Genomic DNA, 25,627 nt, shown 5'->3' on the forward strand with positions numbered 1-25,627 from the left:
ACGACGCATGACAATCTTCAATTAAACGGATATTAGCTAAGCTTTCTCGGAGCGCGCTTACTTCCCTCCGGTTTGCGGTGGTGCGCCACACGACGAGCTATTATTGGTGCAAAAACGTGATATACACGGCAGTCGTGTGCGGCTACACTCGCATGGTCGTGTGCCACATCTTCCATGCCGACGACAGAATCCTCCCGGAAGTGCGGTTGAATGGTTGAAGCGATCAATATTTACACCCACTTTCAAAATCTCGAACCCATTGTTGAGATTTATTGTGTAAACAGGGCATTTCGCAAAGCGTTTTCCGGTGTTTCTTTTACTAAACAAAGGTGTAAAATCTGTCTTGAACTAAATTAAGTGAAGCCCGAAATTAAATAAATTACAGCTTATGTCAGCAGATTTTGGAACTTTAAGATGCTTTTGTGCTGTAATTTCCCTAGTTTATTGGTCGCTTATTTCCTTAGTTGCATTTTGCCGAAATTAGAAAACAGTTAATATTTCGTTTTTAAAAGGCCACACTAGATGAAATTTTAAACAGAAATGCTTCCTTCCTTATGTTCTTTTGCTCGAACTCCATGATGTCAAAAACCGTACAGACCTGTAGAATTCATATCATCGGAGTCAGCTCATTTCATGCCATAAGTAACTCCAACCTCCGCCAGATGAGAACGCAAAAACCAAAAGTCTTCCGGCAACGACAGACGACATCATGCATGGTCGAGCTTATAAGCTCCCATCTCCACCTAATCCCCCGCTTCTCCCACCATCCAAAACACCATTAGCCTTAGTCTTCGATACATTTTCCTTTATTGATATTTCCATAAACAATGTGTATAGAGAGAAATTGGTATCATTTCATTAACCTTTGGAGATAAAACAACAGACAGTGGATGATCTACATTTTGCTAGTTTCACGTCGCAGCATCTCATGGAGCGGACGACCGACCGCAGAACGTAGGTGGTTTTTCCCTAACCGAACCATTCGTCCTTCGGGTGTAAATACTTTCGTAGCGCTCTCACGTTGTACGACTTCGTTTCTTTCCTTCTTCCGCCTTTGTGGAGTTATGTGACGCTATCGACACTGTCGGCGCTTTCGTTGCATTCCAGAATCGACTGGAAGGTGATGAGATGTGGCGTACCGGAATCGCTTGGCGTTCGGCCGAGCTTGGGGCGTCCCGCAACTGCCGTCGACGATCCACCGCCCCTCGCTTCTTCGGGCGTGGAATCCTTGGCGTGCGATGCGGGCACATTCATGTACTCGAAGCCACTGAATACTGGTACGTTCGAGGGATACATTATGTAGTGGGATTCGGCTGATGGCGGGGAAGTCACGTGGTACGATGAAGATGAAACGGAAGACGAGGACGAGGAAGACGTCGTCGAGGAGGACGATTCGCGACCATTACTGCTGGCTGCACTGGAGTAGCTACTATTGCTGCTGTTGCTGCACCGATGTAGGCCACTGCCGGTCGCACTAGTACCGCTGTGACGTGAGCCTCCGACACGCATCACGTGTAGTTCTTCACTAACCGGCCTTGGTGATGGTGGAATCATATAGTTTTCGTTCTCCGGTGTCCCCTTCGGCCAGGACTTACTGTGCGAAAGGCGTCGCTCACAGCTTTCTAGCGGGTGTGTCCTTTCTCCCAAGCCGGCAACATTCCCATATGGTCTGCAACCACTCGCGATACTCCTCTCCGCCTCGGACTGATCGCTGGCCATACTGTTCATACTGAGAGAAAGACTTTGTGGTCGCACGGTCGCGTAAGAAGACGTCCCAGACGCGCCCATCGAGAACTTGATATCATCACAAACGTCAGCACTGCTACCGCCACTTCCATCGCCTCCCTCGGCACCACCCGAGCGTCCACCCTTCGATTTCGAAGTCCCCCTCGACGACGATGATGCCTGACCCGAACCGGGTGGTGTTTTCGTGCGCGAGAAGAAACTCTTCATCCGCTCGAACGGTGTCGGGCGCTTCAGTTTATCCTTCAGCTCCTTCTGGATCTGTTCGTAGTGCTCGCGCATCCGCTGGAGCTGGTCCTGTTTTTCCCGGAAGCTCTGTTGCACGTCGTTCCGGTTCTTCCACAGCGTCACCAGCTGTTCGACCTCTTGAATCGAGAACACGTTGTTTTTGAAGTCGGAGATGATCTCCAGCAGCTCGTCATCGACCGTCCGACCGCTAGCGCTTTCCCCGCGCTCCGACGTCCCGGAGGAGGTTGTTCCCTCGCGACGCCTTGGTAACCCGGCCGTCGTCGTGCCGTACGTGTCTTCCGACGCCGGTTCCTCCTTGCGGAAGCTTAACCGGACGTGCGAAGGTTCCCGCGTTCCAGGTCCGGCCTGTTCATACTCGTGCTCCGGAGAGTTGCCATCGATCGTATCGGTTCCATCCGCACCCACCGCCACGTTGCAGTACGGATGCACCGGGATGTTAGAGGGCTGGATCATGTAGTCGCTCATCGGCTCCGCCGGTTCCGGTGGCGGAGTATGGCCCGTCGGTGGCGTGTACGGTACGTTCGAGGGCGTAAACAGATACTCGCTGTCCGACTGCACCTCACCGCAACTCTCCAGCACGTCCGAACACTCGTTGCTGAAGATATCGAACTTCCCGGGGATCGTCGATCCATTACAGAGCGCCATGTCCTTCACCGACTCGGCCCGATCCGGTGCTACATCGAAGTTGTGCTTGTTCTCACCACAAACGTCCTTCTCGTCGGCGGGCACGGGCAGTGGCGCCGGCTCAAGCGGCACGTCCACCAGATAGTTGATGTTGGCGATGGCATTTCCGGCCACGTGGTCCACCTGATCCACGGCGCATCCATTCGTGGAGCTCATATCGATGTAACCCTCGGCCTGCTTGAGTGCGTGCACGTGCGACAGTATCTTCTCGGCGTCGGTTTTATTCTGAGCCCGAACGGTTGGCGTGGCAAGGGTGGCCGGCACTGTCCCGCCGGTTCCCTTTTCCGTACCCTTGCTAGCGTGTTGGTTGAATTGCTTCGGTTGAATCATCACCTGCCCATCCGGACACGCTCCACTGACTCCCTTGAAGTAGTGATACATCGTGGTAAACTCGTTCATTTGCTACAGCGGAAAAAGGGGAAAAACAAACACGTGCCACATGGAAGTTAAACGACGAGCTATCAGGTCGGCGTGGTGTTGAGGCGGAACCGAAACTTACCGAGAAGTTTTTCAGCGCACTGGCGATCTTGTAGTGGCCGGCCGTTTCCGCGATATCCGACGGCGTCCTACCGCTAATGTTACGCATCTCACAAGTCGTCTCACCTCCGGGAGATTCGATCAGCTGCATACACAACCTCTCCAGACCCCATTTGGCCGCAAAGTGCAGCAACGTCGGATACTCTTCAGGATCTACGCGGTCGGGGAAAACGTAAAAGATTAGAAGCGATATTAGATTTTGAAGAAAACGATTTTCCCACACTCATCGAACTTCATAGAAGTCCCATTTAAAAAAAAACAATCCATGGAAACCGGTGAGAATGGTACCATTTTTGAACATCTGTTCAGCAAAACGACAATTTTCCCACCAAAACCCTCATTCGATACCTACAGATATCACGATGGCAGCCCTGGCCGATATCGCCTCCGCCGGTGCCGTAGTTCAACAGGTTGTAGTTTGGCGGAACGTTTCGCAGGAACGCTTTCAGCAGCAACAGGTCGAGCTTATCCCGGTCGTTCGTCGACAGACCGACCGACTGGCAGATTAGCTCCATCGGGGCGTCCTTCGACGTCAGGATCTGCTCGAGCTCGCGCATCTGGCTCTCGCACTTGAGCGGCCGGCATCCGAGATCGACACTGTTCTTCTCCAGCCGTATCTTTACCATCATCGAGATCTCCATACAAATTTCTAGGAGGTAGGTAGAAGAAAGGACAAAAGGTTAAGAAGAATGGTTAAAAGAAAGGGACTGATTGAGAGGTGTTATTGTTCATCTATCCATATGGCACTTCCGGGCTTGGTCCCGAGATGATCGATCGTCTCTCTTATCCTTCTCCTTGTTGTCCCTCCGGAGGTGTGTAAAACGGAAACCGTACCCAGGTAAACCCCCGGGGGTCGTGCGCCGGCACTTACCTGGCACGCTGAACTGTATGGTGTACGGGTTGCGGCGCTTGATGTTCGTAATCTCGATCGTCCGATCCGCCTTCTCCACCTTGATCTTTATCCAGTCCTCCTTGGTGAGCGGTTCGTTGAGGATCGCCAGTATCTTGCTTTGGCCCACTTTCACCTTGCGTGGAAACAGGACGAACGATTCGTGGGAACGGTGCGAGCTGGAAGTGTTTGTGTTGGTGGTGATGGTGGTGGGGGTGGTGGTGTTGCTGTTTCCCGTCACTGTCACCGGTAATCCGTGCGCCGTCGGTGAAGTGGGTGTTTTTGGCTCGGAACCGGATGGTGTTCGCTGTAGGACCGTCTGCTGACGTAACGCCTTGCCCAAGATGTCGGTGGCGATCCCGAGCAGTTCGCTGACGAATGCGGTGTCCTTCTCGCGCACCGCACACGTCCTCCAGCGGTTGTAGCCTGGGAGGGCGCACTTGGCGAAATCGCTGACCGCACACTCGGACACATCGAGCAGCATGCCGAGAACGCGCGTTGGGGTGAGGAGAGGAGATAGCTTCGCGTGCACGAGCGGTGCCGAGAGGCCCAGGAATGCCGGGCAAACGATCACGATCTGCAGTTTGGTCGATTCACACTGCTGAATCACTTGCGCCGGTTGCTGGTTGCTGGCATCTTCGTCCAACTTGATGTGAAGAAACCTATCGCACGGAGGGAAAAAAGAACAGAAGGAGCAGAAGAGCACAATCAAAATAACGCAGAATGAAAAGCAAACCAGCGAAAGCCATCTGGACCATGTCCGGAGACCGGTTCAGTCGCCGGGGTTTGCGATAACTCACTGTCACCTTTTTGCCTTGCACATCCTCGCTTGCTGGCATACACTTACTTGAACGGAAGTCGGCCGCGTTGTTTGGTGATCTTGTCGAAGCACAGCTTCAGATGGTTCACCCACAGCATGCCGTGCTCGCTGTGGCGCGCCGTCACGAACAGCACGTCCATTGCGGCTACCAAGAATCCTGCGGTCGACAAGCGTTAGATTAGTGTCAGTTGTTGGACGAAAACCGGACAAGGATTCACTGCACACCAACAGCACACCGCACGGGGACGAGGCTCACTGATCGTGCACTGCCAACTGTGCGACTGTACGAGCCTACGCCCGTCTAACGTCCCGAGACCACCTTCCCCCTTCCCTCGAACGGCTCCGGCTGGAAGTGCAACTCGGAAGGAATAAAAATCCCACAGCGAGAGAGAGCCCAACCCCAACCGACGATCGTCGATCACTTGTCGCCGTGCCGGACGAACACTGACGCTGAATCGCGCTGATGATCATCCCTGCTTCGCCCTCATCGGCTTCTTGTTTTTAATGTGTTTATTTTCCGGTCGCTTCGGTGTGTAGAACCTCTGCACCCAACGCACGGCTCCCGCGACTCGTCGCGATCGGTTGGAAGCGAACGTGATCAAAATAAAGAAAAGTACCCGCCCCGCCTCGCCGCGGGTCGAGGCCATTTGAATGCGCGGCCAACAGACCGCTCGTGGTGTCCCTTGTTCCCGGCCGTCCGGCGATAGGGTGCTTCCGTCTGTGCCGAAAAAGAAAAATCCAAACACCCTTAAACACAAACACCAGCGCACGGAAGATCCAAAGAAGCAACAGGAAGGAAAGTCCATCTTTCTACAAAGATTAAGATTCAATGAGAACGAGTGAAGAGTGAGAGTGAAACGAAAGCTCAGCGGTCGGGGGTTTGGGAAGTGGAAAGTGAGTTTCGGAACGCGAACGAGAGAATGATAGTGCGAAGCGCGAACGATGCGTTCCGCCGTGAGCTCGGGGAAGGCGCGTTCTTACCCAAGTGTATGCGGAAATAGACATCAAAAAATCCGTCTCCATAATCCACCGGATCTAGTGAAAGGGGGCGCGGGAGGGCAGAATGCTTGCCGGGCGTATGTTCGCGTATGGAAACATATTTTTCGTTCCTCTTGCCCCGGTGCACCGAAACGCTGCTTGCGTTTGGCATTGTGCGCACACACGTGCACACCGTCGTGGGGATGTTTGTTCTCGTGCCCTCCCCCAACGCACAGCATAAGCAGCGCAGCACATTTGCTTTCTTTGCGTTTCCTTTCCTGCCCGTACGGTTCGGAAGACGCACACAACACGGGAGGAAGCGAACCGACGCGCGATCGTTCGTTGATGGTTGATGGCTTTTATGGCATCAGCGCCGTTGCCGGTGCTGTGTGCAGAAACGATGGTTGGAGCAGCTTAGCTAATACCTATGGAAAGCATTTGTTCTAAGCACACACCACAAATGAATGGATGGATGGATGGTAACACCGAATAAGGTGCACACCCGTGTTTCGGACGTAAGTTCGCTGGCCCATAAAACACCCATATTTAGAAGGAGGACACTTACCGGAATCGAATCCGCTGCCAGCCGGCGGGCAGGGGGCACGTGGGGCCGGAGAGTTAGGTACCTGGTAAAGAGAAATAGAAATAGAGAAACAAGAGAAAATTGTTATTCGTGTTTTTTTCCTTTCCCTACATTTTATTACATAAAAGCACATTAATTTTACAAATCATGAATCAAGACATTGAAATAACAATATTATGTTTGTCAAGATATTCCATGCACCCGTTGTCATTTAGCGATCTGCGTGTCCGGAAGATAGTGGTCGCCGGATTTCCGGCATTTCAAAGGCAGATTCTGGACGTTATCACACCTCGCACCACACTTGTTCCTAGCATCTTGCTCTTTAAATATATGTTCCATGTAAGGTCCGGACAGTTCCCTTTGGCTCGGATCGTTTGGGTCCGTCGTCCTCATCCTTTGTCCGCCCGTCCTCCCACGGTGCGACGAAGCGTTCACCACGACGGTTCGGTTACGCAGCCAAATAGTCCTGCACCTGACCCACTATCGCTTCCTACATAGCCTTCCAATATTGTTGAATGAACCGCAGCATATTTGCATACTGTTGGCTTTTTAATGTTCTTCTAGCAAATTACAGGATCGAAAACTGACTTATACCTATCTCGCTGTCTACTTGATTATCATAGTCAACTAATTTAAACAAGAGATAACTCAACTCATAAGTCAAATCACGGAATGCTAGCCCATCAGATTAAAGGTCAAACCCCCTATGTTTTGGATTGGACCGGATCGAGTTAAATAATTTGATCAAACTTTATTTGTTTTTGTTGCAACATTCCTAGGACATATGGCCTTAGTTGCCGGTCCTTAACCCCTTAGAGGTCTACATCACCAGGTTAACTTGCACTCCTCGCAAACCAAGAATAAGAGGAAGAAAAAGTTTTATTTATTTCGGTTTAAGCGATAGGTTTTCCAGCCACACATCCATCGAATCATTTTGGATCATGTCGCATATGTTCAAAACCAACGTGTTTGAGCAGTAAGACAAATATGGTGATGTTGGTTGGTGTGCGTATTAACGTGTAAAGGTCCAGTCACAGCTTTATGCAAACGCCATGCGGGTCTTGATAAAATACACCTAAGTTGAACACTAGACTAAACTGGTTTGATGAACCGGTAGTAAAGTTGAAGTATGCGTTTACACTGTTACAGAGTGTAGGGTTATCAATCAAAAATATTCCTAAATTCCGTTAGAAAAACAAACTACCCAGAAACGTCTGGGTTCAGAACGGGTGACCTAATTTGGATCAAGCGTCCGGAAGTAACCCCCGGAGGTGAAAAACTCCCCACCGAAGAAAAGCGGAAACAACGCGAGGAAGGATAAGGGTACTTGTTTTGTATATATATTTGCCTGCCCGCCTCTTCTCTAACCCCCCCTTGGTCTAATGAATATCCATTCACGGCTCCCCACTTTCTACACGCAGCGTGAATGGCTTGACGCGTGCGCGCAGCGACTTCTTCGCTCATACTTGGTGGGAATGTAGTTTTCTGTAATTTTATCCTCCCTGGTAATTAATAAACAAATTGAACGAGATGGCAACGCGGCGGTGGAAAGCGGCGTACACTTACCTCATCGATGGAAGTTTCATTTTTCATCAGCACACCACGGACGCCATTGTGTTCGCCGGAGTTGTGTTGCAACGAGGGATGATGCTGCTTTTGCTGCTGATGCTGATGTTGTTGGTGGCGTTGATGTGTGGACGTCCCGAAGGAATGCCTCCGCCGTTCCGTCATCGTCGTGCCCGGGGAGCGGCCATTGCTTCGCGCGTTACTGCAAGGGAAATGTTTACAAAACGGATGTTCCGGAATTAGAGCAACAGTGAAGCGGATGGCCAGAACAAAATGATTCATTTCAGCTTGCGTCTGGTCTGGGATCGGGATAGAGGAATTCTACTGAAATGGAGCTTATATTTTTGGACTCCCACCCCATCCCGTATGGAACACCTCTCCTCAGGCATTCCGGATTTGCCAAAGATTGAATACTTACACAAACGGTGCGTTGGCCAAAGAAAACGAAGCTGGCAACGTCGAAGGCGACGACAGGCTGGTTCCAGCCAGTTTGTCCTCCAGCTTTCGGCCCTCCTTGGTCCCTTCCGGCGATAGACTACCGCCAGCGGTCGGTCCACTGCAAGATGCGCTATGACTTCGGTAGCGAAAGATGGAACAGGCGGAAGCGGGACGCGTCGGCGGAGGAGAGCCCACGTACTCCACCGTGCCGTCGATCGTGGCCGAGCGCTTCAGCTTCGAGTAGGTCACCAGACGCTTCAGATGGTAGAACCGGTGCTTCTTCTGTTCCGTCGCCTGGCCACCACCAACCGCACCTCCCGCCACGGTTCCTCCAACGGCCGCACAATCATCGTTAAAGTAGTTCGGATTATCTAGAAGAGGGCGGGGTGGCACACGGGTGGATAAATTGAAAAATCGGGCTTGATGATAATAATCATACAATCATGTCGACGACAACGACGACGACCAAGAGAGATGAACTCAGACGCATCCATGTGGATAAGATGAATATACAAATGGAGATACGAACGGACGACCAGTTTTAAAACTTACCCGAACACAGCGGAATTGGTTCCATTCTTGCTCAAGTTTTTGTTTTATCTTTTTCGCTGGATTTTCGAATTTAATTCTCTTTTTCTTTCTTTATACGAATTACACTCGATCGAATTCAACTAGTCGTTATTGCACTTACTGCACCGATGCACTTTCTTCGGCCGGATGCATCTCCCGTTTGCCATTCAAGCTGGCCTCGGAACAAATGCACAACGACTCCGAACAACCGCCGCACGAATCTATCACGAAGATCACGTATGCACTCGAGGACACAGTTGCGCCTTTTCCCTTCACAATGGCACCGACTGCTCCCTACACTATACACACACACACGTACGCTCACACCATAGCAGACATTACGCCGGCGAACGGAAGCGCAGAAACGGAAGGTTCCGGAACCGCCGCATCTCTCTATTGATCTGTGCCGATCGATTTGAACGCGATGCACTTTTACAAACGCATGGAGTGGACGCGCAATCGCGTTTGCTCGCCCGATGGCCGCTTGTTTATTTGCGTGTTTCTCCCGGTCGACCCATTCTTTTTTTTAACTTCCACACACCCCGCGATCGACGAAATCAACGGAAGGTCGTTCGCCTGCGATGAGCGTACAGGACGCCAAGGGGAAGCGTCGAAATTTTGACACACGACGATCAAACTAACAACCAACAACAATCACGTAGCAATGAACAAACAACACAGAAATTGGCAACAAATTATTGTTTCATTTTAGGACGCACGATCGTGGGTATCCTCCCACGCAACCTTCTTTCACTTAAGGGTTTTCTTAACCCTCTCTTTTTCTCGCTTTCTCTCTCGCTCCTGGGGGTTTCTGGATGTTCTGGATGCAGGTTGGGGTACACCAAACACGGGGGGCAATTTTTCAAACAAACGCACTACACACAGTCTCCGCGAAACCGCGACGACGTTCCCGATGGTCTGTCTCCTCTCGACTGTGCGCCCACAACGCGGCAACGACAGCGACCACGACGATCACCGCAGTGGGAAGAGGGCGATGAGGAGGAGGCGACGTAGGAGGCGATACAAATTTGAACAGAATGAAAAATTTAAAAAAAGAAAAACGAACGGAACCCGCCGAGGACAACCAGCGCAGAGGCGAGCATCTGATCGAATTATCTAATCTAAACTAAACGTCGTCTCGCATCCCGCATGTTAAAAAAGAGACATTTCTTCTCACATACCCGTGTACAAATACCCACATACGGAGGGCCACAGACACAAGCTTACGCCCGAGGGCTATCCTTGATTCTTCTCTTCCCCACGGCACCCTGCCCACCGTCCGTACTCGCCCTTTAATGTTTACATCGTGCCGGCAGCGGCGGCGGCGGCGGCTGGTATTTCCTTTTCGCTCACTCAAACCCGCGTCCCAAAACGATCGCGTATGCTGTTGCTTTGAAGAATAGGGAACAGTTTTGTACACCGAACACATTGGCTCAATGTGGGTTTTTAACGAAACCGTTCATTCATCCTAGTCGCTCGCCGTCCCGTTCTGGCTCGGCGGTTGTGGTGCGATATGTGTTTTGCGATTGACATGCGCATCGCGTTCCGTGGAACACATGCGCACGCATCGTGCCACCCCAAGGGGTATGTTGTCGGCGCGGTACGAACGGGACGAGAAGCAGGGAACAGCCCCGTCGTTCCTCGAACAGCCCGCGCTTGCAGCGTCGTTGGTGCACACTTACGGAAGCGCACATACACTCGTCAACGCGAGCGTGTATGCGAACGCATAAGTCACTGGAGGAAAGGCCGCCGCACATGTTGCGCATCCCGGATGAAACGGAGGAGTTGCCATTCAAAACAAAACACTCGGTTCCGGGTGGAAGAGCATGGGTGAAAGGTAGGAGGAAGCGTTCGTGCATTTATGCTTATGCGTCGCATATGGTTTTGTAGAAGTGCGGTCGCTCGGAGCATAATAGAGAACTAAAATCACAGCGACGAGTTGTTTTAGACCAAATGTTTTACTGCTTCCGGTATTTCTCTTTTATGTTTCGTATTAAAATTATCGACAATGAATTTAAATATTTTCCTATTTGAAATTTTTCTCGATCGTTGCCTTAGCAATTCCTTCGCCCTACACTATAGCGGAACATAAAAAGCATAGCAACGTCCGTTTTTCTGTTAACCGCCTTTGAAAGTTTGGATGAGAAATGGCTGCGTACTCTGATTTTTTCTTCTTTCCGCAACCAATACTGTATCCCTTCACTTTTTGCGTATGTTGCTAATGGTTTAAGGAAAAATTTAACTGGTTGTTCTGCACACATGATCCTATATTTATCCATACATCACCGAGCTTCCGAAGCCTCAATTTGATCAAAACGAACAAACAGCAAAACTCGATGATTAGACCTTGTGTGTACGGACCGTGGTTGAACTTCCAAAACACCGACTTTTATAGCAAACTGTCAAACGATGCTAGGAAATGTAAACACAGATAAGAAAATTTGCCGGTTATCACAGCTCGTTGTTAGCCCTCGGTAGTTTATTCTAGAATTTAGTTGAATTTATTCGTCGTGGGATACACCATCGAATCGGAAAATGACTCTCGAAGCTATCAAGTACAAAGCCGGTCGGCTGGAAATTCTCGATCAACTGTTACTACCCGCCGAATCAAAGTACATTCCGATCGCTGGAGTAAAGGATGGTTGGAATGCGATACATAAAATGCAGGTCATTTGGGAACCCGAAGTTAACCACTTTGCGCACTACTAATGCACCCCTTTCCTTACAGGTCAGAGGAGCACCTGCCATAGCCATTGTGGGATGCTTATCGTTTGTGGTTGAAATCTACGACAAACAGTACGACTCGAAGGCAGCGCTGAAGAACGAAATAGAAGAGCAGCTGCAGTATCTCGTTACATCGCGACCAACCGCGGTTAATCTAAAGCTGGCAGCAGATGAGCTGAAATCCCTTATCGCTAGTCTGCTGGCCAATCAGGACATGAATGTTGAAGGCATGAAGAAGAGGTAAGCTGTAGATTCATGCCGGTAATTTTTGTCTTTAATTAAGCATTCTTTCAGTGTCATTGATTCCATAGAAAAGATGCTGCAAAAGGATATCAATGATAACCGTGCAATTGGGGAAAATGGCGCTAATGCGTTGCTCAAAGGAATCGATCGTCCACTCAAATTAATGACGCACTGCAACACCGGATCATTGGCAACCGCAGGGTAATGCTAGTTTTAAAGAATTGCCAATAATTTATTAACAAATTTATTCCCTCTATCTTAAGGTATGGCACAGCTCTAGGTGTTATAAGAAGTGTGAACGAAAGGAATCTTTTAGGTGCGTTTATAAAAATTGTTCTATAATTACATTATAAATAATTTCTTACCTGATCGTTGGTTTTAGATCACGTTTTCTGTACGGAAACACGACCATACAACCAAGGCGCTAGATTAACCGCTTACGAACTTGTACATGATAAACTTCCGGCTACGCTGATCACCGACAGTATGGTCGCGGCCCTTCTAAACAGTCGAAAAATTGATGCCATTATCGTCGGAGCGGACCGTGTGGCGGCGAACGGAGATACAGCGAACAAAATCGGTACCTACCAAATGGCCGTGGTGGCAAAGCATCATCAGGTACCGTTCTATGTGGCGGCACCGTTTACCTCGATCGATGTGGCCATAGCGGATGGTTCGCATATAAAAATCGAAGAACGTCCCGAACGGGAGCTCACTCATATTGGGGAGCTACGAATTGCTGCTCCGGGAATCGGCTGCTGGAATCCGGCATTCGATGTTACACCGGCAGAATTAATAACGGGAATCATCACCGAGGTCGGTGTGTTTAAGCCAAGCGAGCTGGCAGAAAAGGTTAGACCGAAATAGTGTGCCTTCCTTCCTGAATAGATTGGTAAACAAATGTGCAATAACTCTGGACAATATTCCATGTGAATGATAAAAATCTAAACAAACAACAATGCAAAACAAAAATAGTAGATTTTTCAAGTTCATATTATATGGACATTCGTTTAACCCCACTTTACTCTACCTCAGTTTTCCGTAATGCACAGTGAAAGTTCAAACGATCCAACTTTTTTTTTAATAATTTTTGGATAATCATTATAAAAAAGTAAAACGAAATACTTATTAAAAATATTTTTAAACGCACAAGTTGATAAATTAAAATAAACATTGTTTTCTATTGTCGGAATGATTTCAAGTGAAGAGGCGAAGCATTTTGTAATGAATTGTTAATTGCTTTCCACTAATGACCATATCATGTTCTCTGTTTTTTTCACATGCACGTACTCAATCTTGCAATCGCACCTTTCAAGAGAACGTTTCGACGACCGACATTATCTACACGCTAATTAACAAACGAGGTGTTCCCCTAGGTTTGCTACATCACATAACGCCTCCGACGACGTATGAAGTATTTATACAGGAAAGCATCGAGGGTTATTTTTCCATTGTAATCGTGACTGTTGGTGGCTTCTGTGGGCAACGGTTAACAGCTGGAGATAAACGCATGGCCTACCTTACATTGCCATAGTCACTGTCCCAAGGGGTTGCGCGTCACACGGGTGTTGGTTGGGCGAGATGGACAGTCTTATCAGCTCGGTGTTATCGTACCAGCCATCGTCGCCTCAAGTATTCCAGCGAAAGCCCCTCAATGATCAATCTACCCTAAGCCTCAGGCTTTGCCTGCGTTAGTCGCGACCCGAGGATTAGCGCTACGATGAACCCAATCAGCGTGAGAGATTTATGGAGAAGAATAGAATAATTTTCTTCGCAAAATGATAAAATGAACGTCAGATGGAAGGTCTTGTCAGAGGTTTATTGTTTCCGGTTTGTTCGCGACATAAGGTTTTTCTTTTTCATTTAATCTGAGCATTACATTTTTTCTCATTATTTACACTACATGAAGCCAATTTTATTCCGGTCATAAAATAGATCAAGATGATCTAGAACAAACACGTGATTCCAGAAAACTACAAGAAAGTTGTACAATCAGTCCTTCAAATTGAACATTCGTTTGTGAACATCGACCTACGTAGCATTCCTTACCAAAATAGTAGAAACATTAATTGTTGGGTCGTAATGTAAGCCTTCCATGACTTCGAGTCCCTTGTGATGGTTCCTCACCTCACGTGACGCTCTTATCATCTACTGTAGACGGCTTGGATGTCCAAGCTGTGTAGTAGTGAAGATATCGCTATCACAATACGGCAATTGGGAGAACGTTGGCGGCACGTACCGCATAAGCCGTCCGACAGTGGCACGGTGCAGTCGCAGAAGTCTCCTGCTCGTAGAACATCCAACCTTTCACCGACACCCGTCGGATCGTGACCGGTGAGCCAAGTGTTTCGTTTCACGTAGCAGGAAGGATTCCTTCCTCGTGTTCCTGCCGCAGCCATGGGTGCGATGTTTCGCAGTGAGGAGATGAGCATGGTGCAGCTGCTCATCCAACCAGAAGCTGCCTACCAATCGGTGGCCGAGCTGGGCGAGCTAGGCGTCGCGCAGTTCCGTGACGTAAGTATCTCAAAAAGAAGTTAGGAGACCAAAAAGCCCATCCCTTCAATCACCCCGATGCTCGATATTTGTCTTCTTTCCAGCTGAACGCGGACATTAACATGTTCCAGCGGAAGTACACCAGCGAGATTCGACGTTGCGAGGAGATGGAGCGCAAGATCGGCTACATCCGGCGCGAGATCGCAAAGGACGGTTCGGTCCCGATTCCCGATATGCCGGAGGAGATCCCGAGGACGCCAAACTCACGCGAAATCATCGACCTCGAGGCGCAGCTCGAGAAGACCGAGAATGAAATCGTGGAGCTTTCGGAGAACAACCATGCACTGTTGCAAAACTTCATGGAACTGACCGAGCTGAAGAATGTGCTGGAGAAAACTCAAGTACGCATCACTTATCCCCTAATGTCTAATCCTCGTGAGTCGGTAGTGTATCGTTTTCTTTCGGCTTCGCCTATAGGTTTTCTTCTCGGATAAGTCGAACGTGCAGAACCTCGAGGCGACTGGTGGTGAAGCTGCCAACGAGGGCAAACCACTCGGTTTTGTAGCCGGAGTGATTTCCCGCGAGCGTGTCATCGGCTTCGAGCGTATGCTGTGGCGCGTGTCACGTGGTAACATTTTCCTGCGCCAGGCAACCCTGGAGGAGACGCTGGTTGATCCCAAAACGGTAAGTTGGACGTCAGGCGGGTGGTCACACGACAGTGCTTCGCAAGGCGATAGGGAACAAGCAATTGTTTTTATCTCGAGCCATACGTCAACCCGTTGCACAAGCCCGTAACGAGACGACGACAGCGTTGAATGGCACCGAGCATCATTGGTCACATGGTTGGATTGGTTGTACAGTTGTTACCGATAAGGTCACGAGGTGCGATGGCGTAGGTAGATTTGTTTTACCTACCATGCAAGTGAACTTTTACTTTTCTCTTAGTTATGTTATTTTCTACCATTTTATAAGAGAGTATGGAAGGTCATGGTGGTATTCACTCACAATTCCGGAAGAGCAGCCATATCGCAAATATTTTATTCCGTCTTCTATTCTTAAAGTTTTGATATATTTTCCTTTTTTTAAATAGGCAATTACTGGTTGTTTTTTTTCTGATACTCTATTATATTATAGCTGTTGTTTTAATCTTTTAACTAACGGATTACGCAACCTGGACATCTCTTTAAAATTCAAAACACGTACGCGTTGATAAGAAAAATTCTGGCTGCATTCAACGCCGGGCAAATTATGTCACCGTAAATTTACTTCAGACAAAAAATAACCCACTTATTACAAATTACAGATATAACAAAAATGGAAAGCATCAACATCAAAGACATTCTTCCTCCACACACGCATCATATCTGTGTTTGCAGAGCCTTAACATCTGTTTACTGACTGCTTTTATCTTTTCCTTCTGCAGGGCGATTCCGTCCACAAGCTGGTGTTTGTTGCCTTCTTCCAGGGTGAACAGCTGAAGTCACGCGTTAAGAAAGTGTGCACGGGGTATGATCACCAAAATGACGGGAAGGTTTGTGAGTTATTAATTTATCCTTCCTGCACATAGATACCATGCCTCGCTGTACCCGTGTCCGAACGAGTCGAACGAACGGGAGGAGATGCTCCGTGGTGTCCGTACGCGCATCGAAGACTTGAAGATGGTGCTCGGCCAGACGTCGGATCAGCGTCAGCGTGTTCTGCTGAACGTCGCGAAGGAGGTGCCCACCTGGGAAATTATCGTGAAGAAGGTGAAGGCCATCTATCACACGCTGAACATGTTCAATGTGGACGTGTCGAAGAAGTGTCTCTTCGGTGAAGCCTGGGTACCGACGACCAGTCTGCAGGATGTGAAGACTGCACTCGTCAACGGTTCGGCGGCTGTCGGCAGTGCCGTTCCATCGTTCCTGAACATCATCGAAACCAATGAAGTGCCCCCGACGTATAACAAGACGAACAAATTTACGCGCGGCTTCCAGAACCTGATCGAGGCGTACGGTATTGCGTCGTACCGTGAGGCTAATCCTGCACTGTACACGATCATCACGTTCCCGTTCCTGTTTGCCATCATGTTTGGCGATCTTGGTCACGGATTTATTCTACTTATCCTCGGTCTCTGGATGGTGCTTTGGGAGAAGACCCTTGACAAGAACAAGGAAGAAATCTGGCAACTGTTTTTCGGTGGTCGTTACATCATCCTGCTGATGGGATGCTTCTCCATTTACACCGGGTTTGTCTACAACGATGTGTTCTCCAAAACGATGAACATCTTCGGATCGGGTTGGAGCATTAACTACAACACGTCTACCATTATGGAGAACAAGGAATTGCAGTTAAACCCATCCGAGGACTACTCGGAGACAGTTTACTGGTATGGACTGGATCCGCTGTGGATGTTGGCCACGAACAAGATTATTTTCCTCAACTCCTTCAAGATGAAGCTGTCGATCATCTTCGGTGTGGTGCACATGATCTTCGGTGTGTGCATGAGTCTGGTCAACCATAATCACTTCCGCCGCCGTGAGAACATTCTACTGGAGTTTATTCCGCAAATGTTGTTCCTGGTGCTGCTGTTCGCCTACATGTGCTTCATGATGTTCTTCAAGTGGATCAATTACACGGCTGTCACTGAGGAAGACCACCTGAAACCAGGTTGCGCCCCCTCCGTACTGATCATGTTTATCAACATGATGCTGTTCAAGAGTCAGGAACCTCTGGAAACCTGTAAGGAGTTCATGTTCGAGGGACAGGATACGCTGCAGGTGATCTTCATCGTCCTGGGACTCATCTGTATCCCGTGGCTGCTGCTAGCCAAACCCTTCTTCATCATGTACAAACGTAAAGGAAAGGCTGGTGACCACGTAGCCGAACCTGCGCCCCAGTCCTCCCACGGTGGCCACGGGCACGACGATGAGCCCATGAGTGAGATCTTCATCTACCAAGCGATCCACACGATCGAGTACATTCTGAGTACGATCTCGCACACCGCGTCGTACCTACGTTTGTGGGCTCTGTCGTTGGCTCATGCCCGTAAGTTAAACTGATTAAGTGTAGTCCAACTGTTTTACTGCAACCAGTAAATTTTCTAACAATTTCAATGTTTCTTCCTAGAACTGTCCGAGGTGTTGTACACGATGGTTTTCCACATCGGTCTGCAAAACGACTCATACGTCGGTGCCATCATGATCTGGTTGGTGTTCTGGCCCTGGTCCGTGCTCACCATCGGCATCCTGGTCGGCATGGAAGGGTTGTCCGCTTTCTTGCACACCCTCCGTTTGCACTGGTATGATCCAAAGTTGTGTTTGATCATTCTAAACTAGGTTCTCACGGGTAATTTTTCCTTTTTCTCCCGAACAGGGTCGAGTTCATGAGCAAGTTCTACGAAGGTTTGGGACATGGCTTCAAGCCGTTCTCCTTCAAGGCCATTCTTGAAGAGGAAGAGGAAGCTTAGGATCAGCTATCAAACGTACGCGTACATGCGAAAAAAAAACCCATTCAATGTAGATGATACCCAATCGAAGAATAAACATTGGAATAGAGTGCAATTAAAATCCAGAAATTACTTTTTACTTACCGAGAACCATTCTTATCAAGGCAGTTCAAGTTTAAATGGCACTTGGAAGCAGTCACAGTAAAGGGCAGAATGGAGCGTAAAAACCTTCCGCCGATAAGCCTAATATGTTCAACGGTCGCATTCGTTCACGTGATCGAATTTGATCCAAAAATTCAAAACGCCTGAAAGTAGACTAATGGATATGCAATCATGGTGCGCCCTTTAAAAAAACAAAAATAACACGATGACTTGAAGCAAATTGTACGATCATGTCCTTGATTCGGAAATTACAAATCGCGCTCCGCTGGGGCAAAGATTTACCAGATCTCTTCAAAGAAGAAACATAATTTCGGCTTAAAATGCCAATTTTTGAAGGGGTTGTAAATGATATTCTTGTCGGCTATGATAGTGCAATGTAAATAACAAAAATGTGGTATGTGAAAACAAATATTTACTCTTCCATCAACGGCTGGAGTAAACCGATGCCACCAGTTTCATATGTGTTGCGGTGCAGCATCTGTTTCTGTTACTTAAACATGTTCATCGTGGAACCGTACATCGGATGCAGACACCCGCACGAACGCCATCATATGAGATTGCGTGTGCGGATGCATTTCGCCTGTGAGAGCTCTTACTGCTGACGTCGCTACCTTCACCATCACACGGCGATCAATTTGATCGAGCGAACTACAACCCTGAGCACAATGCCGGCACCACAGATCATATCGACGCCCAACCGTACGGCAAAAGCCTTCAGGTTCCGCTCCATTCGATCATATGACCTTCCGACCGCGCTAGGGGGCGGCACGCTCCTCTTTCCTTCGTTCGTTCGCCGCGCGATCACTGACTCAGCCGAGCCCGTCTCGCGATCGCCGAATCTGTCGCGTCTCGCGACCCGCATGTCTCCGCCAAACGGCGGTTCAAACCGCGCACGGTGTGATAGTATTCGATCCGGGGCTCGCTTATTCTCGAGCACACGGTTCAGTCAGTGGTTGATCGTTGTCTCGTAGTGATAAGCGTGCTGTGTCGTTGTGCTCGAAACTGGCCCAGTGGAAAGTGTGCATGCAGGGGTTTTCGTTACTTCCAGACGTATTTTAAAGTAAGATCATCGGGACGGATATGATGACGATCATCTGTTGTTTGCGATAAAAATTAGTGTAAGCCTGCAAACGAACAAAAATCCACCGTAGTCACAAATATCGGGAGCGACCAATCGAACGCCGTCGGCTCACCTACTACCACGTGATCACGTTCGACGATCAGTTTGTCCGTAAGCCATTGCAACGGGCTCACGCACCACATACACGTTCGATGAAATAGGTTACAGTGATAGCCTGAAATAATGTACTTGAAACGATTCCACGCCAGCCATTAGAATCGTCAGCCATCGTAAACAAACGATGACGTATGCCCCCAGGGCCTAATGGACCTGCTTCCACAGTGGAACCGTATATGATACGGGCACAAATAAATGCTCGCACTGTTTGCTCAACGGTTTAGAAGCCAATCCACATCTACTGGTAAAGTAACATCGATCCCATACGAGCCGCGCCGATGGAAAAAGTATCGAACCGTTCGTGTAGAAGACGATGGTGGGGACGGGCAGACAGATCGTCGGATCAGGTGAACGCGCCAAACTGGTAGACCCTCAGTTGTTCAGTGGCACTCTTCCGGAATACAGCATTCGCCTACTAGCTGTAGGCTATTTTTTCATCCTTGAACTTTATCCGTCCGCCGATCACGGTCATTTGATCGTACAAGTAAGTAAGTCGGCGACTAAGTTCAGTGGAAGTGGAACGTTTTTCTGGTTAAATGACGGTTATGGTTGAATAAAGTTTTCTGCCCACTTTCTGTCGTCCCCATGCACCTCGACAGCGAACGGCGATAGTGAATAAAATTTGCGATCCGCGAGTCACGTGGTGCCTATCACGAGTTCTACCGTTGCTGGTAACGATCGCTTCGAAGAGCGTTTACACAAAAGCTCGGTTGTTCAGTGATTTTTGGAAGAAGTTTAGTTCTGGCGGTGACTTTATAGTTATTTCGTGTATTTTTTCGTTCATTGATTCTTCTGCATTTTTCGTTTCCCTTGCAGATCTGTTTTGTGTTGTTCGAAAATCCGGATTTCGATCCGCTAGAACCACCCAGCCATGGCGATGATGTTCCGGAGCGAGGAGATGGCTTTATGCCAGATGTTCATCCAGCCGGAGGCGGCCTACACCTCCGTCTCGGAGCTGGGAGAAACGGGTGCTGTCCAGTTCCGTGATGTAAGTATTCCAGGAAAGCGTTGTTCTTTCCGCCTAATAAAACGGCTTCGCTTGCTCACACTTTTTTGCAGCTCAACGCCGACGTGAACGCGTTTCAGCGGAAGTTCGTCAGCGAGGTGCGCCGCTGCGACGAGATGGAACGCAAGCTGCGCTACGTCGAGGGCGAGGTGAAGAAGGACTCGGTCCAGATCCCGGAGTGCTCCGTCGACGATTGGCCGCGGGCACCAAATCCGCGCGAAATCATCGAGCTTGAAACGCGCCTGGAGAAGACGGAAAACGAAATTCTCGAGCTGTCGCAGAACGCGGTCAATCTGAAGTCGAACTATCTCGAGCTGACCGAGCTGAAGCATGTGCTGGAGCGGACGCAATCGTTCTTCTTCGAACAGGAGGTGCACGTCAGTGCCGATGCCACCAAGGGTAATCTGATTGCGGAGGATCCGAATGCGGCGCAAAGCCGAGGACGGCTCGGTTTCGTGGCCGGTGTGATTCAGCGCGAGAAGATGCCGGGTTTCGAACGGATGCTCTGGCGTATCTCACGTGGTAACATCTTCCTGCGTCAAGTGGAGCTGGAAGATCCACTGGAGGACCCGGCCACGGTAAGAATTCATGCCTTTCGTTCAAACAATTGAAGACTGAAAAACTTGCATTCCTCAACCATATTGCATGATGGGAAAAACATCTCGTCATCGTAACCTTGCACCTAAAACATAAAAATAGTTGAACAACTAGCGACAACGAAAATAGAAGCCAGTCTTCCCCCCTTCCTTTGTGTATGCATGCATCTGAATTGCTTTTTCATTATCTCGTTCCGTAGGGTAATGAGATCTTCAAAACCGTGTTCGTGGCGTTCTTCCAAGGCGAACAGCTGAAGGCTCGCATCAAGAAGGTGTGCACCGGGTACCATGTGTCGCTCTACCCGTGCCCGAGCTCCGGCTCGGAACGCACGGAAATGGTAAAGGGTGTCTGCACGCGTCTGGAGGATCTGAAGATGGTACTGAACCAAACGCAGGATCACCGCTCGATCGTGCTCGCGACCGTCGCCAAGGAGCTGTTCAACTGGCGCATCATGGTGAAGAAGATGAAAGCGATCTACCACACGCTGAACCTGTTCAACATGGATGTCACGAAGAAGTGTCTGATTGGCGAGTGCTGGGTACCGGTCCCGGACCTGCCGAAGGTGCAGAAGGCCCTCTCGGATGGGTCGGCGGCCGTCGGTAGCACGATTCCGTCGTTCCTGAACGTGATCGAAACGAACGAAGCACCGCCGACGTACAACCGTACGAACAAGTTTACGCGCGGCTTCCAAAATCTGATCGATGCGTACGGTATTGCGTCGTACCGTGAGGCCAATCCGGCCTTGTACACGATCATCACGTTCCCATTCTTGTTCGGCATCATGTTTGGCGATCTTGGACACGGTTTGATCATGACACTGTTTGGTCTGTGGATGGTTACCGGGGAGAAGAAGCTGGGCGCGAAAAAGTCAACGAACGAAATCTGGAACATCTTCTTCGGCGGTCGATACATCATTCTGCTGATGGGCTTGTTCTCCATGTACACTGGCTTCGTGTACAACGATATCTTCTCGAAGTCGATGAACATATTCGGATCGGCCTGGAGCATCAATTATAACGTCTCGACGGTGATGCACAACAAGGACCTCACGCTGAATCCTGGCTCGAGTGACTACAACGTCGACATCTACCCAGTTGGGTTGGATCCGATCTGGCAGATGGCGTCCAACAAGATCATCTTCCTGAACTCGTACAAGATGAAGCTGTCGATCATCTTCGGTGTGGTGCACATGATCTTCGGTGTGTGCATGAGTGTGGTCAACTATAACTTCTTCAAGCGTCGCGTCAGCATTGTGCTGGAGTTTTTGCCGCAAATTATCTTCCTGGTGCTGCTGTTCGCGTACATGGTGTTCATGATGTTCATGAAGTGGGTTGCTTACACGGCCAAGACCGATTTCCAGCCGCGCACTCCCGGCTGTGCGCCGTCCGTGCTGATCATGTTCATCAACATGATGCTGTTCAAGAACAGCGAACCGTTCCACGGTTGCAACGAGTTCATGTTTGAGGGTCAGAACGAGCTGCAGCGTACGTTTGTGTTCATTTCGCTTATCTGTATCCCTTGGATGCTGCTTGGTAAACCGCTTTACATGATGATCCAGAGAAAGAAAGCTTCTCCGGTGAGTCTTCTCAGTATATAACACAAGGGGTTCTGCCGTTCTACGAATGTGTGCGAATGTTTAATTGTTCAATTTTGTTGTTTTCCCAGACCCCTATTCCAACGAACGGTGATGTCAACCAGGGCGCAAATCACGCCCCAAAACCCCACGACCCGCACGATGATGAACCGATGGCAGAGATTTTCATCCATCAGGCAATCCACACCATCGAATACGTTCTGAGTACCGTCTCCCACACTGCCTCGTACCTCCGCCTGTGGGCTTTGTCACTTGCTCATGCCCGTAAGTAAACGGAACGGAATTCCAACCGGTTCCTGTATTATATCCAACCGTGTTTAAATTTTGTCCGCAGAGCTCTCGGAAGTGCTATGGAACATGGTGCTGTCGATGGGATTGAAGCAGGATAGCTACAAGGGTGCGATTATGCTGTACTTCGTGTTCGGTGCATGGGCCCTGTTCACCCTTGCCATTCTGGTCATGATGGAAGGATTGTCCGCATTTTTGCACACCTTGCGTTTGCATTGGTAAGCTCAGCGTGATGCTACTAGATACGGATCATTCTAATAAAATCGTCTTTCGTTTTCTCACGCCAGGGTCGAGTTCATGAGCAAGTTCTACGAAGGTTTGGGATACGGTTTCCAGCCCTTCTCCTTCAAGGTGATCATCGACAATGATGAGGACCCAGAGTAACTTTTACTCGAAAAAGGCCCAATCTCGCTTCAACGAAAGGCTTCACCCTTTCCGGCAACACCGTAGTATTCATGGGTTTTTGATTTCAACGGATCATTTCCTCGAACGGTGGTAAATTGAAATCCAATGAAAACACCCCAAGTAGAAGTGCAATAAGGTAACACTAAATGCACTGTATAATTGCAAGCAAAACCAGGTGTCGTTTGTGTTTTAATTTGTTTGTGATGACTCGTACCTTTGATCGCAAAGAAAAACAACTTAAGCGAACGTTTAGCTTTGTCAATAATTATTTGTTCTCAGCTTTTGTTATACACTTATTTCGGTTACCTAGGTTTACAAAGTGGAAAAGGAATGCAGGTAGAAGCAGCAATGTTTCTCTTGCAGAAAGGAACTAAATATTAAGACCGACTTAAAATATTTCGTATGATCCGTGTCAGAAACCTAGATATACTATTACTATCGGTACTATTACGGTATATATAATTTAAGTACAGGAGAACCTACCATTTCCTGACTAACGTACATTACGAACATTTTGTACAATTATAAAAGACGATGAAATTAGGTAGTTCGAAATTACCGAATTTCTGGTTACTACTACTGGTTTACTGAATTGTTCAGATCTTTTTTTCCATCTATTATGCGTATGCTTATGTATTTTTGTTTCGAGAAGAATGACTATAAGTCTTAAGGTGACCGACATACTGTCGTTTTCACAGGGAAGGGGGATCCGTCTTCGGCGGGCAACAGACCGCCAGCCCGGAACGTGTCATCGCCGTGGGCTGGGCAGCTGTTGCCCACCGGCATCAGCAACGGTTACATTGTGTTCATATTCGACTACAGCTTCAACGAAGCTCTTAACGTTTCGCTATGAACTAGTTAGAGTAAGGGTGAGTATCATTAGTTACGGACAAATAGGTTTCTTAGGTTTTTTGAGTTCAGTCTCTTCCTCACCGCCGCGGCGGGACACCTCCGTGTACCGTTCGCCCTTGAACGAAACGATCTTGTTGTCCCGATAGCGAATCAACTTCTTCGGTTCGACTTTCGGGGCTACTGGCTTATACTCTCGGTTGTCTTCCTTATCGACATATGAATACCTGCAAGTCAAAAGCAAACAACGGTGTTGGTTTTACTTGACCACTCAAAGCATTAACCAATGTGTGGGGACTTACTTTGAGATAATTCGATTTTTAAGCTCATGTTCATCGACTTTCTGAAGCGGTTTGTTGGCCTGCATATTGTTTGAAGGTCCCTTCAGGCTTTGTCCTGCTTCTTGGCGGTGAAGCAGTATTTGTGTTGCGCGATCGACATCCCCGTTGGCAATTAAAATGCAATGCTTCACCTAAGGAGCGGTTAGCAGTTTTACAACCAACTTCTCGCCAACGGGAAAAATTAACACCTACCTCAATGAACGAACTGTCGGGGAACATTTCCTGTAGTACATCGCACTGCTCAGCAAAGAGATCATAGTTGCAGCCCTCGTTCGAACCTCCATCACTGTCGGACAGATGATGCGTTCTCTTCTGCACATCGTTACCGACTCCTTCACGATCACTTTCGGATGAATGGCGGCCGCGTAGCTTTTCCTCGGGTATCATATCCACAAGGGACAGCGAACTGTAAAGTGTATAAAAACGTTTTGTTAATGTTTCTCGAAGAAATAATTATCAACGTATAAAACGTATGGTTCCTACTTCAGCGACAAGTTGTTCGATTCCGTGCTAGAAGAAATCGGATTTTTGTTGGAGATTTGGTTTTCCAGCTCGAAAATCCAAGTGCACACCGTTTCCGGTTCAATATTGGCAAAGTCGTTGAAGTACGCCGACATCATTTCGATGAAACCTATTGTACGTTATGAACAAAGCGATTGTAATTTCTTCCTCACTTAAAAAACCAACACCCACTTTCTAGCTTCTGCTTACCTTCCACATCAAAGCAAGGATCCTGAGAGGCTTCCTCAAGGATAGAGATTACGTATGACAGGACGATATCATCCACTATGTTAAGATCGGCTTTCGGAATATGTTTCCGGATAAATTGAAACAAACTTTCCTTAACCACGTCATGGTGCTGCTCAATATTGGTCATTTGTTAAAAATTCTACAAAAGCACACAAAAAAAAAACAACAAATGCCGATCCAATGTTCCAGGTGAAAAAACCGATAGCCTGGGAAAAAATCAATAATTCTTACCACCTCTGTTTTTATTCGATTGAATTCGTCTTTTTGACAAAAAATCACTGGTTTGTGAATAGTTTATGAGATTTCGACTTAGCGAGCCTTAAATTTTGGGCAACTAACAGTAACTACACAGATAATTCCAGAACCAGTTTGGGTGATTCTGCTTGCGGACAAGATTTGTTATTTTTTGTTAAATCCCAAACATCCAAACAAAACCAGTGCTGCCAGTTAGTCT

At 48.4% G+C, this 25,627-nt stretch overlaps 5 protein-coding genes across 7 annotated transcripts; 3 read left to right on the forward strand and 2 right to left on the reverse strand.

The window, feature by feature from the left end:
* Positions 1-873: 873 nt before the first annotated feature.
* LOC131258486 (uncharacterized) lies at positions 874-9,114 on the reverse strand. Its single transcript, XM_058259812.1, has 9 exons — positions 9,040-9,114; positions 8,468-8,858; positions 8,050-8,239; positions 6,466-6,526; positions 4,950-5,079; positions 4,085-4,764; positions 3,566-3,862; positions 3,176-3,366; positions 874-3,078 (listed from the first exon to the last, which is right to left on the reverse strand). Exons 1-9 carry the CDS (start codon positions 9,062-9,064, stop codon positions 1,063-1,065), a joined length of 3,981 nt encoding a protein of 1,326 aa, XP_058115795.1. The 5' UTR covers positions 9,065-9,114; the 3' UTR covers positions 874-1,062.
* A 2,395-nt stretch (positions 9,115-11,509) lies between these two features.
* LOC131258442 (methylthioribose-1-phosphate isomerase) lies at positions 11,510-13,207 on the forward strand. The gene is made up of 5 exons (XM_058259762.1): positions 11,510-11,724; positions 11,786-12,021; positions 12,076-12,225; positions 12,288-12,340; positions 12,407-13,207. Exons 1-5 carry the CDS (start codon positions 11,593-11,595, stop codon positions 12,889-12,891), a joined length of 1,056 nt encoding a protein of 351 aa, XP_058115745.1. The 5' UTR covers positions 11,510-11,592; the 3' UTR covers positions 12,892-13,207.
* Positions 13,208-14,421: 1,214 nt separating this feature from the next.
* LOC131271115 (V-type proton ATPase 116 kDa subunit a 1-like) lies at positions 14,422-18,051 on the forward strand. Of its 3 annotated transcripts, none has more exons than XM_058272506.1 (7): positions 14,422-14,538; positions 14,622-14,963; positions 14,995-15,201; positions 15,941-16,023; positions 16,085-17,544; positions 17,626-17,797; positions 17,872-18,051. In XM_058272506.1, exons 1-7 carry the CDS (start codon positions 14,422-14,424, stop codon positions 17,963-17,965), a joined length of 2,475 nt encoding a protein of 824 aa, XP_058128489.1. In that variant the 3' UTR covers positions 17,966-18,051. The 3 variants fall into 3 exon arrangements, with proteins under 3 accessions (XP_058128489.1, XP_058128493.1, XP_058128500.1); XM_058272510.1 differs by having other exon boundaries at positions 14,622-14,960; positions 15,013-15,201; XM_058272517.1 differs by having other exon boundaries at positions 14,622-14,918.
* Positions 18,052-19,745: 1,694 nt separating this feature from the next.
* Positions 19,746-23,490, forward strand: LOC131261507 (V-type proton ATPase 116 kDa subunit a 1-like). Its single transcript, XM_058263562.1, has 7 exons — positions 19,746-19,827; positions 20,160-20,331; positions 20,403-20,927; positions 21,146-22,522; positions 22,612-22,804; positions 22,875-23,046; positions 23,116-23,490. The coding sequence occupies exons 2-7, from the start codon at positions 20,215-20,217 to the stop codon at positions 23,210-23,212; spliced, it is 2,481 nt and encodes an 826-aa protein (XP_058119545.1). The 5' UTR covers positions 19,746-19,827; positions 20,160-20,214; the 3' UTR covers positions 23,213-23,490.
* A 2-nt stretch (positions 23,491-23,492) lies between these two features.
* Positions 23,493-25,553, reverse strand: LOC131261509 (CUE domain-containing protein 2). Its single transcript, XM_058263563.1, has 6 exons — positions 25,405-25,553; positions 25,135-25,312; positions 24,907-25,054; positions 24,616-24,829; positions 24,385-24,554; positions 23,493-24,309 (listed from the first exon to the last, which is right to left on the reverse strand). Exons 2-6 carry the CDS (start codon positions 25,298-25,300, stop codon positions 24,117-24,119), a joined length of 891 nt encoding a protein of 296 aa, XP_058119546.1. The 5' UTR covers positions 25,301-25,312; positions 25,405-25,553; the 3' UTR covers positions 23,493-24,116.
* Between the last annotated feature and the right edge of the window lie 74 nt (positions 25,554-25,627).

This window comes from Anopheles coustani, chromosome 3 (genome assembly GCF_943734705.1).
Source record: "Anopheles coustani chromosome 3, idAnoCousDA_361_x.2, whole genome shotgun sequence".
NCBI lineage: Eukaryota > Metazoa > Arthropoda > Insecta > Diptera > Culicidae > Anopheles > Anopheles coustani.

Bases quoted from the DNA above. Each gene is read 5' to 3' on its own strand.
- LOC131261509 (XM_058263563.1), bottom strand. From the start codon at position 25,300: ATGACCAATATTGAGCAGCACCATGACGTGGTTAAGGAAAGTTTGTTT. The intron at 25,055-25,134 runs GTAAGCAGAAGC...AACGTACAATAG, and splicing joins TCCTTGCTTTGATGTGGAAG to GTTTCATCGAAATGATGTCG. The intron at 24,310-24,384 runs GTAAGTCCCCAC...TTTGACTTGCAG, and splicing joins AAAAATCGAATTATCTCAAA to GTATTCATATGTCGATAAGG.
- LOC131258486 (XM_058259812.1), bottom strand. From the start codon at position 9,064: ATGGAACCAATTCCGCTGTGTTCGG. The intron at 5,080-6,465 runs GTAAGTGTCCTC...TGTCGACCGCAG, and splicing joins TGGCAGCGGATTCGATTCCG to GATTCTTGGTAGCCGCAATG. The intron at 3,367-3,565 runs GTAGGTATCGAA...CCGACCGCGTAG, and splicing joins GGGCTGCCATCGTGATATCT to ATCCTGAAGAGTATCCGACG.
- LOC131271115 (XM_058272506.1), top strand. From the start codon at position 14,422: ATGGGTGCGATGTTTCGCAGTGAGGAGATGAGCATGGTGCAGCTGCTC. The intron at 16,024-16,084 runs GTATGATCACCA...TCCTGCACATAG, and splicing joins GTTAAGAAAGTGTGCACGGG to ATACCATGCCTCGCTGTACC. The intron at 17,545-17,625 runs GTAAGTTAAACT...GTTTCTTCCTAG, and splicing joins TCTGTCGTTGGCTCATGCCC to AACTGTCCGAGGTGTTGTAC.
- LOC131261507 (XM_058263562.1), top strand. From the start codon at position 20,215: ATGGCGATGATGTTCCGGAGCGAGGAGATGGCTTTATGCCAGATGTTC. The intron at 20,332-20,402 runs GTAAGTATTCCA...ACTTTTTTGCAG, and splicing joins GTGCTGTCCAGTTCCGTGAT to CTCAACGCCGACGTGAACGC. The intron at 20,928-21,145 runs GTAAGAATTCAT...CTCGTTCCGTAG, and splicing joins CACTGGAGGACCCGGCCACG to GGTAATGAGATCTTCAAAAC.
- LOC131258442 (XM_058259762.1), top strand. From the start codon at position 11,593: ATGACTCTCGAAGCTATCAAGTACAAAGCCGGTCGGCTGGAAATTCTC. The intron at 11,725-11,785 runs GTCATTTGGGAA...CTTTCCTTACAG, and splicing joins ATGCGATACATAAAATGCAG to GTCAGAGGAGCACCTGCCAT. The intron at 12,341-12,406 runs GTGCGTTTATAA...CGTTGGTTTTAG, and splicing joins GAACGAAAGGAATCTTTTAG to ATCACGTTTTCTGTACGGAA.